This window comes from Saccostrea cucullata, unplaced genomic scaffold, assembly GCF_032062105.1.
Source record: "Saccostrea cucullata isolate Sc308-1 unplaced genomic scaffold, CSIRO_AGI_Scuc_v1 ctg638, whole genome shotgun sequence".
NCBI lineage: Eukaryota > Metazoa > Mollusca > Bivalvia > Ostreida > Ostreidae > Saccostrea > Saccostrea cuccullata.
In genome coordinates this window covers 11,898-26,401 of record NW_026919470.1, presented here as the reverse complement: position 1 = coordinate 26,401, position 14,504 = coordinate 11,898, and the positions used below count along the sequence as shown (strand labels likewise).

At 33.0% G+C, this 14,504-nt stretch overlaps 1 protein-coding gene across 1 annotated transcript; it reads left to right on the top strand.

Moving 5' to 3' along the window:
• Nucleotides 1-2,201: 2,201 nt before the first annotated feature.
• LOC134232231 (von Willebrand factor D and EGF domain-containing protein-like) lies at nucleotides 2,202-14,253 on the top strand. Its single transcript, XM_062714187.1, has 9 exons — nucleotides 2,202-2,386; nucleotides 5,922-6,168; nucleotides 7,424-7,579; nucleotides 11,354-11,522; nucleotides 11,661-11,851; nucleotides 12,458-12,697; nucleotides 12,848-12,962; nucleotides 13,340-13,487; nucleotides 14,191-14,253. The coding sequence occupies exons 1-9, from the start codon at nucleotides 2,202-2,204 to the stop codon at nucleotides 14,231-14,233; spliced, it is 1,494 nt and encodes a 497-aa protein (XP_062570171.1). The 3' UTR covers nucleotides 14,234-14,253.
• Nucleotides 14,254-14,504: the final 251 nt, after the last annotated feature.

Below are 14,504 nucleotides of genomic sequence, written 5' to 3'. Positions count from 1 at the left end.
CGTCCTTGCATTTACTTTTGATAGTAGTATAATGTAGGCATTCATTATATCTATTCATATTCGAAATTTCACGCTGTATTGTTAAGAACCAAGAAAGTTGTAGGCATTTTAAGTTTTAGCCAATCAGATTGCAGCACACGTGCATGTGCGTGTGTTCATGATTATTTTTATATATCATGCTGTAGATCTTCGTAATGTATGGCTATTTTAAAAATTTCAAAGTATTTTGTCAGAAAACAAAAAAAAGATATTTAGACTTTTAGTTTCAGCCAATCGGAGCGAAGCGCACGTGCATGCGCGTGAGATCTTGCTATTTTGACCATGTCATCATGTCTATACTGCTAATATATCCTTATATTATGAGTTTCAAAGCATTTCATCCAAAATTTAAAACGTTACGGCTATATCTATTATATTAGTCATTTCACGTGTTACACGTGTGCGCACACGAACGCAAGTGCACGCAAAATGACCTTCCTTCCGCACATCTACATAACATACCTAGTGACCCTAAAAAGGTTTCACCTAGATCGGATGAGTAGTTTACGAGAACACTCGCGGACAAAAAAGTACTGGAGAACAAAGAAAAATTCAGAAAAAGTAAAAGCAATATGTTCCCAAACTTCGTTTGGGGAAGATAATAAGGTTTTAAATTTATCAACACTTTTAAATAAGTATTGATGTTATTTCATCGACTTTCAAAAGTAAAAAAAAAAACGTAAAATAGATATTTCGGAAACTAATTAAAACATGTTATACTTATTAATTTTTTTTGATATTTATTTTTTTTTACATGATTCTCCGACTTAAAATTTAAAAAAAAAATCGACATTATGTTTTCGTTATATCAGAAGACATACCTGTAGGTGGACCGAGAGTTTTTATAAAAAGGGGGATTGGGTTATTTTACAAATCATTTATTTGCAGAAATTATAAATTAATTGATAGTTACCTCCAGGGAACAAAACCCCAACAATCATGTCGTGTACATGAAAATTCGCTGACTGTTTAAAAATAATGTAAGCATTAAGAATTAGCTATTTGATGTCTATTTTTGATGCTTTGATTTTAAAATATTTTGACCACAACTAGCAGAAAACATAATAAATAACAGAGAAAGTATCGTTAAACATCCAATTACCGTTTATTACAAGATGTCACAATATTCGACGAGAACCATATACATGAACTGTACGACCTACTATATTGCATATTTACATGTAATAAGTTCGTTATGGTTTCAATTAAGTAAATCACGCTTTTTAAAATATTATTTGGAATAAAAGAAATCAGACAAGCAAAATGCTTTTTGGATTAAAAGGAATCAGACAAGCAAAATGCTTGTTTAACAAAGAACATTCCGATGAAATCTTAGAAAAACGAAATCTACACGTTTCCTAACGCACGATTAAAACCGCAAATGATTGAGTCTGATACACGAACGATCAGGCACGTTATACGGACGATTCTACAAGATTAGTTTGTCAAAATAACGTTGCAGCCACTGTAGATGTATCGGAAACTGGTTTGTACACAGTAAAAGAGTTTCAAAGATTGATGTACTAGTTTTACGATGGAAGAAGCCTTTTGTAGACCTACTAAAATGACAACTAAAAGGGTTAGAGCATAAGTGGCAAAAGCCGCTAACTATGCGAGCAGTTAGATTCATGATTGAAAAATTGTCTATTTAAAGGATTATTTCCTTAATTTATTTGAACTGTAGCTTTTTTGTAATAAATAACTCTATAACTAAAAGAAAATCAAATGCAATACCCTGGTATCGAATTTATGCTTAGAATCATTTTTTTAAGATGCACCTTTCCTGAACAAATCCAAGAACTCCACGAGTGACGTATTGACGTCGTCGGTGTTGCGCGGACAGCTATTTTGAATGATTCCGTTGATCAAAGATAAAAATGTTTTCACTGAGATATTTTATTGAAATTTCTATAAATTATTTAACCAATATTGATTATGTTGCATTCAAATTTTTAAGTTTTTAATATTAGTGAAACAAAAATTATGAAAATTTTGGCGTCTTTCTGGGATAAACCTGGTACAAGGGTGTATGCTAAAAGCAAAGAAAATGGTCTAAAACATATTCTTACTTGTTTCTTTAATTAATTGAGATAATTATAAATACCTTTTGACTTCATTTGCAGGTGCATTTTCCAACCGGAACTACACTTTCTATTTACATAATGGTATGGAGTGGGCGATTCATCATTAATTTGGATATCGTTCCCTCATCTTTGGATGTAGGAAAGGCCGATGGTTTATGTGGTTTCTTTGACGGTGTAAAGGAAAATGATTTCAAAAGAAGGGATAGTCAGATAACAGATAGTATTTACTGGAGGTCTCCAAACAATTTCTATGACTCCTGGAGGTAAATATCAAAATCGTAGGAGAAACATAAGTTTATAAAATAAATTAATAAAAAAAACTATATTGAAATTATGAAATGTAAAACCTTTCACAGCCACTATTAAGGTTTGAACCAAATAGTGTGTATGGCTTACTATACAATCACATATATTTTGGGGGTCAAAGTTTCTTTCTTTCGGGAACACAATGGGATGGTTGGGATTTAAATTCGTGGATTAAGAACTTGCCGTATAACGGGTATTTTCTGCGGTTGGAAATCGGCGATTTAACCCCAAAACGGTATACCAAATAACTTTTTGCGTTTTCAGTTTCTGCACTTTACTGCAGAAAAAATATTTACGGGGTAGAGTATAGGATCATCAAAATCTAAGATTTCTTCGTATGCTGTCATGAATTAGTTTTGTAAATTCATTCAGGCATATGAATGAAAGGTGCATGAGAAGAGCTATCACGCTATTAAAGCTGATTGTAGTTATAGTACTAGTCCACTCAAACAACAATTAAAATCTTTATTCTAACACCACAGACGTTTATTTTATTTAATATATGATACATTAAAATAATTTTAATAAATATATAGATGATAATGCCTCAAAATAATTTATAATACACTTGAAATCAATTGCCATCAAAATTCAATCGGGATTTTCATCTTTAGCTACATGTAAAACAGTTGCATTATCAACCATCCCCAAAATCACACATCACGTGCATTGGGGCGTAACTAATACTGTCAGTCGTCTGAATTGGATGCAATTCACGAGACAATCAAGCAAAATTTATAAACAAGAAGTTATTTAATCACGGTTTCAAGATAAAACACAAAATTGAAAAGTGGAAAATCAGAAAGAAAAACTGCCATATTTTGTTTGCAGCTTTCGGAGTCTCGATGTCACCCGAATTTTCTCGCTAATGGAGACACATCCACGCATGAATTTGCAGACGCACCACTTAACATACTTGCATATATAAAAAATCTAAAGGCTATTAAAAATATTTAGCGATTGTATTTTTGCGGATTTGTCCTATCCGCAAAATTTGGACAACCGCAGAAAATACCCATTATACGGTATATATAATTTGGTGAGTTTCCATTTGACACAAATATTTGTTTTGACCTGAGGGTGCGTAATTACCTTGATCCAAGGCCATGTGTGTAAGTTCAAGGCCTATGACAGAAAAAATTTAAAATCGGTTCATATCTTTCTCATGCCAAAATTTTTATTTCACAAAATGATCTTTCATGGTGCCCTGAAGAGTGTGTCATGACCTTAAACCAAGGTTAATCTTTGGACAAGTTCAAGGTATCTGAAAGAAAAAGTTTTTAATTCATGTACAAATGTAGATTGTTCATGATGCCCTGAAGGGTGTGTCATTACTTGGAAACAAGATTTATCTTTGGACGAGATCAAGGTATATGAAAAAAAAGTTCATAATTTGTGTCCGGTCAATATCATTCTTCTGGATAAACTTCGCGAGTTCCTATTTTACAAATAGATTGATCATGATCTTAGGGTGTGTTATGTCCTTGACCCAAGGTCAATTGCGCAAGTTCAAGGTCACTGACAGTAACAGTTCATTATTCATGTCCGACCTGTATCTGTCTTATATAGAATTATGTTGGGAGTTTCCACTCACTCAAAAGATTGCTTATGGCCCGAGGGTGTATCATGATATTGACTGATAGCTATATAAGCACTGTATGAAAATAGATAATTTATGCGTCCATACCTTCCATTGAGAAATACTTGAAAAATTGTTATTTATTTTTTCAGTGTTATTAAAAACAATGTTTTATAGTATTGATTTATTAGACTGCGCCTAAGATCTTTTTTTTAAATATGAGTAATTATCCATAAATTTTTATTCAAAATATTTAAACACCAATACTAGGTTTAGTGACCTGCTCCCTCTCTGAAAAAAACCAGCGAAGGGTATATGTCCAAACGGTACTGTTTCTTTCGTCTCTTGTAAGTGAAATTAATTGTCCCCTTATGTTAACAATTTAAACTCCCCTTCTCCCAAGAATGCCTTGTACGAAGTTTGATTTACATTTACCCAGTGGATCTTGAAGAATAAAGTGAAAATTTGAAAAGTTTAGAGACGGGCGGATAATAGGGTATCAGGAAAGCTCACTTGAGCTTTGCGCTCAGGTGAGCTAATAATGTGCTATTCGTGGGATTCGAACCCAGGATAAAAAAATCCTGCAAATCATTTTCTATCGATTGATTGTTCATTTCTTGACGTCCCATTCGAGTATTTTTTACTCATTTAGAGAAGTCACCGTATGCCGATGAAGGGCTTCACATTTAGACCTCTACTCGGCACTCAGGGCTGTTGTCAGCGCCTACCGTGATACGGGACCTAGGTTTTTAAGGTCTTATTCTAAAGATCAGTCAATTTCACTTATAATACTGGGTGCTTAGCAAGGAACGTGCACTTTTTATGTTTATGTCTTAGGTTTGACATGATGCGGCAAGAATCGAACCTGAGCTTCCCGATCATGAAGCGATCGTCCAACACTAGGCTTCCGCGACCGGTTATTTTAGCATTCTAACCACTAGACTACACGCGTTATGATGAAAACTGACATTCAAATCATTTTTGCTATGACCTTTTAATGAATGGTATGAAGTATTTTTCGAAAACATGCCAATGTTTCATATGTCATAAAAGTATATATGTAAGGTGCATAGATTACTTTCATGTTGATGAAATAATGTTTATGAAATAATGTATGTTTTTATGCAGACTTGGGGATTAACTTTTAAAACAACAATGGAGCGAAGACCAACATATAAAAGCTCTATCCCTAACCCGTTAAAAGTTACTGTCAAGGTTTGGTTTTTAAAAGTAGGTCAAACTCCAAGGTAAAGGTCAAGGGGTCAACGTTCTTGGTATCCAAAGAAGGGGCTTCTCAAAAGGATTATATACAAGAAGTATGAAAGCCCTATCCCTTACCGTTCAAAAGATATGGCCAAGGGTCAAGTTTTTTTCACAAGTACAGAAATCGTCAAGGTCAAATCTGTTGGTATCCAATGAAAGGTCTTTCAACAAAAAATACATATATGAAGTATAAAGGTCCTGGTATCTACTGTTCAAAAGATATGGCCAAAGTAAAAGTTTGGTAATTTTGTGTAAAAGTGGGTCAAACTCCAAGGTCAAGGTCAAAGTCAAATTTGGTGGTACCAAAAAAAGGTCTTGTCACAAGGAATACACATGTGAAATATGAAAGTCATAGCTCTACTAAATCAAAAGTTATGGGCAAAGTTAAAGTTTTTGCGGACAACAGACAGACAGATGGACAGACACGACAAAAACTAAATACCCCCGAAACTTCGTTTACGGGGGCATAAAAACTTCGTTTACGGGGGCATAAAAATACCCTTATTGTGCTCTTAAGTGTGGGTTAAATTCATATATAGGTATATGAAATGAATCGTTCTGATACTACGCTCCTTCGTTTTCTTTTTGTACGCCTTAACAGTGCTAGAGTAAAAAAAAAAGTTTCATAAAGTCTTTTGATTGGTTTATAGAATACCGACCAATGAGAATCTCCTAAGTCAGGATGGCTCAATTTACAACAACTTGGAATCCTTATCTACCATTCAATTTCCCCGTTGTACGTGTACCGAAAGTGGACACACAGAATGCTCCTACAGGACATTTTTCTTCTCTTATTCAAACAGAGGCAAACAATATAGATGTAATTTTCATCTGATGAATACCAGAAGGCGAAAGCGTGACATATTGAGCAAAAATACATTTCAAGAGACTTTAACGGTAAACAGAATAATTTATTTCATTTCAAAATCATAGAAAAATGATTCGTTTGCAAAGAAGGTGAAATCACTAATTTCGTGGGGGTTAATTTTTCGTTGTTTTCGAGGTAAGGAGAGACCCAAGAATTAATACCACCACGAAATGTAAAATTTAACATGCATTTCTACTAAACATTTTTTCCGACCACGAGTTCAAATCCCCACAAACCAATATTTTTTCCTCGGACTTCGAAAATTTGACCCCACGAAAATATGATTTTACAGTACATTATTAGCTATATTATGCCATAAAAATGTAAGGTTTTCAAACAGTTTTGAACCTGGGTGAAATATTGAGTTTATGACGATGAAAAAATCAAGAATATGGCATGGAGTACCATTCTGAAAATATGGCTTCATTGATTTGATAAATTTCTCTATTTTAAACAGAAAAAAGCTTTTTATATACTGATGGAAATTAGTATGGGAACGCATAATGACGCGGTACTGTTACCTAATGTTTAGCATGTTTCATATGTTCGAGGCTCTATGTAGCTGTTGTTGACTTAAAATGTCGAAGCTTACTCTACCTCAATAAGAAACTTTGCTATTGAAAAATGATTTCCATGCATGATTATGTATGATTTTTCTGCAGTGAATTTGTATGATTCAGAATGCAGGAGTTTTTTTTTTTTTTGAAATCAGTTTCATTTTAAAGAAAACCATAGGGAAATATTTGTATTGAAACCGTACGTTGTTCTTTAAGGACTCTCTCTACGCCAGTTCAAAACGTTTTTTTTTTTTTTTTTTTTTTTTTTTTGACATTGAACAAAACATAATGTATAAAAGTGGTAATATCAAGCTTATAATATCATTTTTCACAATATGGTACGTGGCATTTATCCCCAGGAAAAATGCTCAAACAAAACACAGTATCAGTAAATAGAAAACACTGCCGTTTACTTCCATAGAGAAAATACATGTTAATAACATGTTCAATTAGTTTATCTTGGCCTTTTAAAATGTAAAGAATATTTTGAATTGATTGAAAATTAACTTAGTCATATATTGTAAATTAATTTTTTTTTCATTAACATCTAAGGGCAGATCACTCTAACTGCTAAAAATACCATAGAATTAGAACTATTTAGTGTGCAGTGTAGATAGGGTTCTTAATTTTAAGGAAAATCGTCCTGCATTTTCTTGAATAATCCTATGTACGAGTATAACATTTATATTTATATATGCCAGTTCAAACTTGAAAAATTTTGTTTCAGAGAAGCAAACGTGCAATTACGTACGTGCAAACAGAAGATTATGCCCAGACTGTTTGTTTACAGGCCTTTAATGAATCTATGGAATACAGGATTTGTCAGCAGTATGTAACTGACCTTAGTAATGTCACGTTGTCCAACTGTATCGAAGACATTGAGGTAAATAATACAATAACATTATGAATAAAACACAGTTTGATTTTTTAAAACTTTATAAGCGCTGATTAAACTTTAATATAAGTATTCGACATTTAATATGCATTTGAAAAAGTGTGTCTTGTATATATTTAATTAATGATTTTTCTAATCCTTTATTACCCATTTGAAAAAAATAAAATGTTTAGGTTTCATTTTGTTGTACAATTTTATAATACATAAACCAATTTTAAACTTGTCTTTCATTTCTATTGACGTTAAATAATATATGAACACATCACCCTAAACTAAATACGCTGTAATACAAATGGATAAATACAACTGTTCAATATATACTTTAATGTATTTAAAGCTACATACTATACAAAGAAAATTTCATTTATTTCAATTTTTTTATATTATACTAGTATTAAACAATTTTATAAGACAGTACTTTTTTTGAAAGGGGTTAAATAGAACGTGAAATGAGCAGTTTCAGTTGAATAGCGAACCATTACGTTTTTAAGATGACAGGCCAATATGTGATGTTTTTAATATTGTTTACTATAGTTAACTAAAACTGTCCAAATGGGACAAAATACCCCCGCTGGGTTTTAAAGAGGTGCCAAATCATGAATATTTTATATATCTAAGAGAAGAGACAAATAGCAAAACATTTTTAATGCAAATGTAATTGCTCATCATATTTTTTTATGAATGAAGCGAAGGTGCAGCCTAATAAAAAAATAAAGACTAAAGATATCAGTGACCTTGAACTTGCATAAATGACCTTGGTTCAAAGTCATGATACAACCTCAGGTCATAAGCAATGATTGTGTAAAATGGGAACCCACCACATTTTTCCATAAGAAAGATCGATCGATTGATTGTATATTGTTTAACGTCCCTCTCGAGAATTTTTCACTCATATGGAGACGCCACCACTTGCCGGTGGAGAGCTGCAAATTTTGTCCGTAACTTGGCACTAAGGGCCATTGAGCATGGAGGGATCTTTTTCGTGCTAGCACCTACTGTGACACGGGACCTCGGTTTATACGGTCTTATGCGAAGGACCGGTGTCGTATAGTGAGACTTCCCCCATAGTGAGGCTTCCCTCCTTTCCTATATAGTGAGTCTTCCCCTCGGAAGGCTGGCTATATAGTGAGCCTTCCCCCTGGAAGAATGGCTATATAGTGAGACTTCCCCCACGGAAGTTTCACTATATAGCCGTTCTTCCGCGGGGAAGGCTCACTTTATGGCCAGCCTTCCCCCATTCATAGCGAGACTTCCCCCTCTTATTATAGTTTCCGGAACATTGTTTATTATTTTAAAAAATTCTAACAGTGTTAATTTATGACGAAATTATCTTCCATATATATACATGTATTTATATATTTATTTTATATGCATGAACAGTTTGATATCCATTATAACATATGCATGTACATTGAGATTATATAATATATATAATATGTATACCCTTTCCATTACATGTATTGATAACGAATAATTTTATTAGTTGACGAGTCACTTATATGAAATGTTCTGATTGTTTTAAGCATTTGAATAAAAAAAATTGATAGCATAGTTTTGTTTGTTTGTTTTTCTGTTTTTGTACAAACATTAGCTATTTACACATTAGATATGGTTCAACCGATTTAATAAAAAATGTAGCGAAAAGAAGAAAAATTTATAGTACTTTAAGACTATGCGAGAAATAAAATAATTGTGCTCGAATGTGAAAAATAAAACATGCATTCCAAATCTCAATTATGATTTTCTTAGTTCTTAACTATATTTATCGAAAGTTTCATGTACATAAAGTTTAAATTAATCTACGTTAAGGATAATTTTAAGCATCATTTAATTAATAGATATGCGGAAATGTAAAATTGATGGGAAAATATTTCATTTACTTTATCCACAGGGACGTTTATAATATTAAAGACTTCATAGATCAGTGGTTCGACAAAAATTTACACTACAGTACATAAATCTCAGATTTTTATGAAAGGTCCGTAACTGATCATGATTCAATTTGCTGAAATCACGAGAGAGTCAGTGATTTGAGCGCCGTTGTCGTTTTTCTCCAATTGGCGAAAACCAGTATGCACGCATTTTATAAAACAAACTTTAAAATTATTACAACTTTATATATTAAATATAAGCAGATAAAACCCGTTTTGATAACAAAAAATATTGGAAAAGTAATAGTTCACCGATTTTCTTGAAATAATATATTATTTAACTCAGGATCAGAGGCGCTTAGATTTATTTTTATTAAACACATATATTTCAGAACATATATATGTAATTTTATTTAACATAACTGAGGAATTTAAAATTAAAAAAATACAATATAGGAATGACTAAAATATACATGTTTAATATGTATTTTGCATAATTTTATTGAATATCTCCTCCCCCCTCTCTCTCTTTTTTAGTAATATATGTACATGTATTTCTCTCATTGTGATTTTTTTTCAATTCTGTCGGTCAGTTCGTAATACAGTCCATGTTTTTCGTTCTGTTCCTTTTTTTCATTTTCTTCGTCCGCTGTGTGTTATTGCGAGTTAATTAATTAGATAACTAGTATTAAGAAGGAGTAACTCTTTACAAGTAGGATATAGTGATGTAATTTCATTAATATCACGCAAATTTAATTTCAAAATGAAATATAAATCCTAAAATTACTTCATAAAATTTATAAAAGTTAAAAGGTCCCTAAAGCATACAATAAATATTTAATTATGTCAATGTATATAAAATTCAAACCGAAAACCGAAGGGGGAAGACTCACTATGGTCAGTATGGGGGGAAGTCTCACTATATAGCCATATTACCCCCCAGGGGGAAGACTCACTATATAGCCAGACTTCCGGGGGGAAGTCTCACTATGGCGGAAGTCTCACTATATGACACCGGTCTCCAAGACCCACAGTGGGATTCGAACCCGCAACGTAAGGATCAACTCCTTACTTCGCGACTCTAGAGCAGACGCTCTAACCTCTGTGCAACGCGGGCGACGCCATAAGAAAGATATGGACCGGACACTGATTATACTTTTTTCTTCCAGTTAGATTGATCTTCCTCAAATGACCTTGGGTCAAGGTCATGACACAGCCTTAGGTCATGAGCAATCTTTGTGTGAAGTAGTAGATTCTAATGTTCCTCTGTAAGAAAGATATGGATCGGACACGTTTGCACAGACAGACAGACGGACAAGCTGATTCCTATATACCCCACCCCTCAACTTCGTTTGTGGGGGTGTAAAAATCGTATTCCGTTTGCTTTAAATTTATTATGGATTAGGTGTTCAAAATACAAGCATATATTCAACAGCATTTTTTTTACCGGTCACGGTAGCCTTGTGGTAGAGCGTTCGCTTCGTGATCGGGAGGCCCGGATTCGATTCTCGATCGCGGCGCCGCGTAATACCTAAGACGTAAACATAGGTAGTGACTGTTCCTTCACCAAGCGCTCGGCACTAGAAGTGAAAGTCACGGGTCTTTCGGATATGACCTTAAAAACGTAGGTCCCGTGTCACGGTAGGCGTTGGCACGATAAAGAACCCTCACTGCTCAATGGCCCTGAGTGCCGAGTCTAAATTTCTATAGGTCTAAATTTGAAGCCCTGCACCGGCATACGGTGACGTCTCCATATGAGTGAAAATTCTCTAGAGGGATGTTAAACAATATAAAATCAATCAATCAACAGCATTTTTTGAAGTATTTTTCTTTGATTGTTAATTTTCTTCCTTTTTGCAAAATGGTTGCTCATGTATATGCAATTTTTTAGATGACAGGTGATGACAACCTTACAAAAATTCATGTAGAAGCTGCTTTAGAGCAGTGCACAACCTTCGTTATGTTAAATGCCACACTTCAGGAAGCAGCCCCTGAGGTCACGTATACAGTACAAAATCTTTGTCCAAGCAATTGTAGCAATCACGGAACATGCAGCGGAGGTAATATAAAATTATTAAGTATATTAACTAGTAGTCACATATAATGATCAGTGGAAAATAATGAGTGGAACTTCATAGGTTTTAAAGTGAAAATTCTAGTTCATGATTCAAGTTTAAACTCTATTTTTTGTATAAAAGGAAACTGTACCTGTGATACCGGTTATGGCGGAAGTGACTGCTCGTTTGATATACTGGCTCCCCCTGCAATAACATCAGTACCAAGTGCTGGTCTGTGTGATCTTTCTAGTAGGGACTGCAGTGAAGCTACCATGTTTGGAAAATACTTCGTGGAAAATATGGATTCTCTTTGCTACATCATTGTAAAACAGGTCAGTATTACATGTACCATAAGTTAGCAAATGAAAAACTATATGAAAAATTAAAAAACTATGAAATCACTCATTTTCGTGAGAGGGAGGAGTTGAACTTTGGATGTATGAAGAGACCCACTATGAAATATAATTTTTTCACAGATATTACTCATCAACAATTCTTAAACCTAGAAATATAATGCCAATGATCCCATATTTTTTTCCTCACACTACGAAAATTTGACCCAATATTATTTTAAAGTAATATTATCTTAAAAGTGATTTTCTATGGTGCAGTTTTGTTTTGCTGAACAGAAAATAAAGTTGTATTAAGTATTCATCAAACAATCGTTTTTATGGTCATTTCTCATTTTACATTAAAATAGATATGTTGCAAATTTTGGGGAAAAAAGGCATTTGAGGTCAATATTTTTGTTTCTGGGTTAATACTGTGAACAGGGAAATTATCGCTCCCATTTTATTTTCGTCCCTTTCGCCCTAACCTCATTTGGGCGAATTTAAAACAGGGCGAATTCATATAATACAGTATTTTTATGCATGGTTCGATCTGTTTTGCCGATTTACGAAAACAAATTCATTTTTCATCAACAATTCTACATTTAGGTTGACGTAAACCAAACAACAGTTACAGAGGACCACAGACAAGTGCCGCTGGAGGAGAGGACATTATTTGAGGGATTCTGTCCACATTCTGTAAACAGCTCTGGTTTGTGGATCACAGAGATAACGTTCAACATCTCTAATGACGGACTTCGCTTCACGGATACGTATCAGATTTATCTCTACCAATCTCAATGTCAGGAGTTTCATAATGAATCAGGAAGTGTGTTCTTCGCTTTAAAGGTAAGATACTCTATTGTTATCTTACCCCCCCCCCCCCCCTTCAGTTAGGTCTTCTGGTTTATGCAATACGCTGCAGTAAAGATTTTGTGAAAGTTTGTCGCCTAATGGTTTACATCTATTTAGTTCAAAAGCTTTTCCTCATCTTTACAGGAGAATTTTTGCTACATCGACGGCATATGTGTGCCCTCCATGAACAAAAGCAGTATAAACGAGTGTTTGATGTGTAATGCCACTGTAAGTCGGTACAGCTGGACAGTTTATGAATGTGAGTCTTATTTCCCATATTATTACTTACAAATATTATTTTTAGTCTGTAAAATAATCTTAAGCCAAAAATTTAAGCTGACTTCATAGTCTCTTAAACGTTCGATTTCATTACTTTATTTTATGAAAAGAACTTTTATTTAGTAAAATCAAGGTATAAAAGGTTTAATTATACTTTAGTTGACATACTTTATACAAAAACCTTTTGAGTACAGTATAAAATACATTGACTCGGAAAATCTACTTCAGGGCTCTTGAATTTGATTGTTTTTCTCTGATATGAAGTGTCATAAAACAAGGCACATGGAGACACTAACGCAGAAAAAATTAATTTAATGATTTCAGTTAATCAAGTTTGATAAGCATTTATTTTTACAGATTGTAAACAAGGAAGGATTTCCGCCGACAATAATTCCTCTCCGTCCTCAGTCCAGCTTATGACAATCATCGCTGTCCTGTGTTCTGTCGGTGGATTGGCAGTCATCGTAATCACTGCCACAGTGATTATGAAAACGTGCAAGAAAGTGTAAGTAAATTGCAATAATCTTTCATGAAATATAATTTCCATCTATGAATTAACACTGTGTGTACTATTGAAATTCGTAATTAATTTACTGCTTAAATAGAATTCTATGGCTATTTATGTGCGTTTTTATTAATGAAATATTGATTTGCCAACAAGAAAAAAAAATCAAATATTTCGCATGACATAGCAAAGAAAATGAATATCGATTTTGGAAAAAAAAAATCTTTAAATGACAATTTCGACTTTACAAAGCCAATTTCTAGTCTCCATATATGACATTGAAAAAAAAAGCCTGCAGATATTACATGTATCATTAAATAGGAACAGTGGATATGATTGTTTTCAAAACTTATATAATAACAATAAATTTAAATAAAAATATATACTTTATTATTCAACATATTTACTTGATTTAATACGCAGTTATTTTGTATTTGGGAGGGGCATCAAGGGAGTTTCCCTCTTTTTAAGGATTTGGGACAGCATTTCTTCTATAAGTTAACAATTAATTTTGTTGAGAATTTATTAATTGGGAAAACAACATAGTTGATATCAAACTAAAGTATCATTTAGTTAGTATTAATAGTTTAAAAAAATATTTACATGGTAAATAAAAAAAAAAAAAATTTACATGGTAAATGTTTTACAATCGCCGTTTATTTTCTCGTAAAAAAACCTTTTAGATGACTTTTACATTTTACAGGAAAACAAGGAACCAGATCTTCGATAAGAAGTTGAACAACTGACGACCAAAAATACTTTGTGTGTTGCACATTTATCCAATGTTTAAAATATGTAATATTTATAAATATTTAATAATTATTTTTAAATTAGAATATGTAATATATTAAAATATGTAATTTTTTTTATTAGAGACAAATTATAACACGAGTTAAATAATATCATCGGTATCTTTTGTATTTTACAATATCATAGACTTTCTTTGGACAAATTCACGTCTTAGTTGTTTATTTCAGCAGACTGCTGTAAAAATCATTCTTTGAATACAACTTTTTC

Excerpts from the sequence above, each read along its gene's own strand:
- LOC134232231 (XM_062714187.1), top strand. The coding sequence starts at position 2,202 with ATGGTATGGAGTGGGCGATTCATCATTAATTTGGATATCGTTCCCTCA. Across the intron at positions 2,387-5,921 it reads AATTTCTATGACTCCTGGAG|AATACCGACCAATGAGAATC; the intron begins GTAAATATCAAA and ends ATTGGTTTATAG. Across the intron at positions 12,963-13,339 it reads CAGCTGGACAGTTTATGAAT|ATTGTAAACAAGGAAGGATT; the intron begins GTGAGTCTTATT and ends TTATTTTTACAG.